General features: G+C 39.4%; 1 protein-coding gene across 1 annotated transcript in view; it reads left to right on the plus strand.

Moving 5' to 3' along the window:
* LOC137650848 (putative leucine-rich repeat-containing protein DDB_G0290503) overlaps positions 1–2123 on the plus strand; it is a 2661-nt gene extending 538 nt beyond the window's left edge. The window contains exon 1 of the mRNA XM_068384003.1: positions 1–2123. This exon is cut by the window's left edge and continues 538 nt beyond it. Coding sequence (XP_068240104.1) covers positions 1–2123 — 2123 coding nt within the window.
* The last annotated feature ends 1256 nt before the right edge of the window (positions 2124–3379 follow it).

The following is a 3379-nucleotide window of genomic DNA, read 5'->3' on the forward strand; positions in this document are numbered from 1 at the left end:
TTCAACTGTTGGAAGAGGAAATTGAATTTTTAGACAAAGAAGTGGAGAATGACAGGGAGGAAGACGAAGAAGAAAAAGAGCTGAGGGCAGAGATTCAACGTCTCTGCAACAGAGTCGAAGCTCTTGAAGAGGAAAGGGAAATCAAGACTGAAAAATTCTCAACACAATTGCAAGATCTTCAACAAACTAACGATCAGCTGGAAGTCGAAATATCAAATAAAGATGCTTCAATCGGAGAATATCTAAATCAATTAACTAAGATGGAACAAATGAATCTTGAAATAAGCGAGAAACTAGTAAATGTTGAAGGTGAAAAAGCAGACTCTATTCATCGTTTGGAATCTATATTTGAGGGAAAAATTGAGGAATTAGAAAAAACAGTTCAGAATCAATTGGACATTATTAAAGAGATGGAAACAGAAAAAGGAATCAAGACTGAAAAATTCTCAACACAGTTGCAAGATCTTCAACAAACTAACGATCAGCTAAAAGTCCAATTATCAAATAAAGATGCTTCAATCGGAGAATATCTAAATCAATTAACTAAGATGGAACAAATGAATCTTGAAATAAGCGAGAAACTAGTAAATGTTGAAGGTGAAAAAGCAGACTCTATTCATCGTTTGGAATCTATATTTGAGGGAAAAATTGAGGAATTAGAAAAAACAGTTCAGAATCAATTGGACATTATTAAAGAGATGGAAACAGACAAAGAAATCAAGACTGAAAAATTCTCAACACAATTGCAAGATCTTCAACAAACTAACGATCAACTAAAAGTCCAATTGTCAAATAAAGATGCTTCAATCGGAGAATATCTAAATCAATTAACTAAGATGGAACAAATGAATCTTGAAATAAGCGAGAAACTAGTAAATGTTGAAGGTGAAAAAGCAGACTCTATTCATCGTTTGGAATCTATATTTGAGGGAAAAATTGAGGAATTAGAAAAAACAGTTCAGAATCAATTGGACATTATTAAAGAGATGGACACAGAAAAAGAAAAACTAGAGATGAAGCTAACTGAGGCTAAAGAAAAGGATTTGGTCCAGAACAAAAATTACAACAGCCTCTTAGAGGAGTTAGTAAATCTTAAGGAAGAATATTACGAGAAATCAAGTGAGATGGAAGAAAAAAATCTTGAATTAAGTAAGCAACTAGAAAAAGGTGAGCGTGAAAAGGTTGCCTCTATTCATCGGTTAGAATCTATATTTGAGGAAGATATTGAGGAACTGAAAGAGACAATTGAGAAGCAATTAGGAATTATTAGTGAGATGGAAACAGAAAAAGAAAGACTAGAGATGACGCTGAGTGAGGCTAAAGTCAATGATTTGGTCAGGACTGAAAGATATAACGGCCTCTTAGAGGAATTAGTAAGTCTTAAGGAAGAATATTACGATAAGTCAATTGAGATGGATGAAAAAAATCTTGACTTGAGAGAGCAACTAGAAAGAATTAAGAGTGAAAAAGAGGCCGCTATTCATCGGACGGAATCTGTATTTAAGAAAGAGATCCAGGAACTGAAAGAAACGATTGAAAAGCAGTCTGGGATTATTGGTGAAATGAAAACAGAGATGCAGAGGCTGGACCTGGATGCCAACGGACATAAGGAGGAGGAGGAGGAGGAGGAGGTCGTTGGAGGGGCATCTGGTGTTGGTGAATTGCTGGACCGGCTACGAGGCTCAAAAGCGACTCTCCCTCAAAACAACAACAATAATCAGGAAGAGCAGACCCTCCAGAAGGAAACTTCAAAGGAAGAGGAGACCAAAAAGGTCCCCTTAGCTCATATGGGCAGAGGCACAACTGGTTTCTTTAAAAAGAAAATCGGTGAACCTGAGTGTCATATCACCTTCCAAGGTGCGAAGGTTAGAGTTAACACCAAGAGGGACTATGAGCAAAAGGGGCACGTGATTGCCGACTTGGATATCCAAAGGAAGTTCCACAGAGCCATTTATGGAGTGGAAGGAAGGAAGCTGAAGGAAATCACCCGGGAGAGTGGTGTCAAATCCATTTGTATGCCACGAAGGGATGACTCCAGTAATCTCATAACAATCATTGGCACCATAAAGCAGGTTCAATTAGCAGCCGATCACATCGATAAGCTTCTGAAGAGACACCGTTAAGTGAATACTTGGATCCGCAAATGGATGGGGGAACAAAAAAACTAAAAAAAAAATAAAAAAAAAAATATAAACTAAAAAAAAAAAAAAAATACAAAAAAAAAAAAAAAAAAAAAAAAAAAAAAAAAGGAACAAGAAGAAGAAGGACTTCAATTTCAGTTTATTTTGAGAGGATAATTAGATTTAGCCGAGTTTTGCAAGGACCAAAACTTAAGGATCTTTAACCTGACTGACCACCCACCTTGAAGAACACTTGGAAGGACTAGCCAGCTTGAGGGATGCAATGCTCAACTATCCAGCTTGAAGGATGCTTGTAATAACTTGGAGGACAACCGGCTATGCAGAAAGAAGAAACCTGGCAGATTCAGGTATGCTATGTACCTTGGTGAACGAGTACAAGGCGTCCGTCAAGTGTACAAATGGTCGGATATCTAGATCTATTCCTCTGGATAACAACCTTCGGGTAGTTCTGGGGGAATAATCTAGAAGACTGGCTATGCAGAGGGAACGAGCTAGGCTTCTTCTAGTACGCACTCTTGTCCTTATAGGTTGACCCAAGATACTTCAGCTGGGGAAGGAAGCTGCGCCTCTTCCTGAGGAGGACAGTCTGGATAGGTGTTCATCAAATGGCTGGTGATGAAGGTTGAAGAGCTGGGATGAGCAGAGTAAGTTTTGGTCCTGACACTTGGTGAGTTGATGCACTCACAATTTTGTGAAAGGAAAAGTATCTTCTTCTTCTTTTTATTAGGCTTAAGGTTTTTTTTTAGGTTTAAGGTTTTTTTTTTTTAGGTTTAAGGTTTTTTTTAGGCTTAAGGTTTTTTTTTTAGGCTTAAGTTTTTTTTTTTAGGTTTAAGGTTTGTTTTTTTAGGTTTAAGGTATGTTTTTTTAGGATTAAGGTTTTTTTTTTAGACTTAAGGACTGGCTATGCAGGTGAAGAACCTCTGATACTGATGAATGAGCGCGTCCTATTTGGGTGGGGAAAATTACGCTTGGCTTCACCACCTGGACTGCTTGGCTTCACCACCCGGCAAAACGATGGGGCTTGGCTTCACCGCCTGGCCCACTTGGCTTCACCACCTGGACTGCTTGGCTTCACCGCCCGGCAATACGATGGCGCTTGGCTTCACTGCCTGGCCCGCTTGGCTTCACCGCCTGGCAAAACGATGGCACTTGGCTTCACCGCCTGGCCAACAATGGCGCTTGGCTTCACCACCTGGCCTACAATGGTGCTTGGCTTCACCGCCTGGCCCGCTTGGCTT

Source organism: Palaemon carinicauda, chromosome 12 (genome assembly GCF_036898095.1).
Source record: "Palaemon carinicauda isolate YSFRI2023 chromosome 12, ASM3689809v2, whole genome shotgun sequence".
In the NCBI taxonomy this organism is placed as follows: domain Eukaryota; kingdom Metazoa; phylum Arthropoda; class Malacostraca; order Decapoda; family Palaemonidae; genus Palaemon; species Palaemon carinicauda.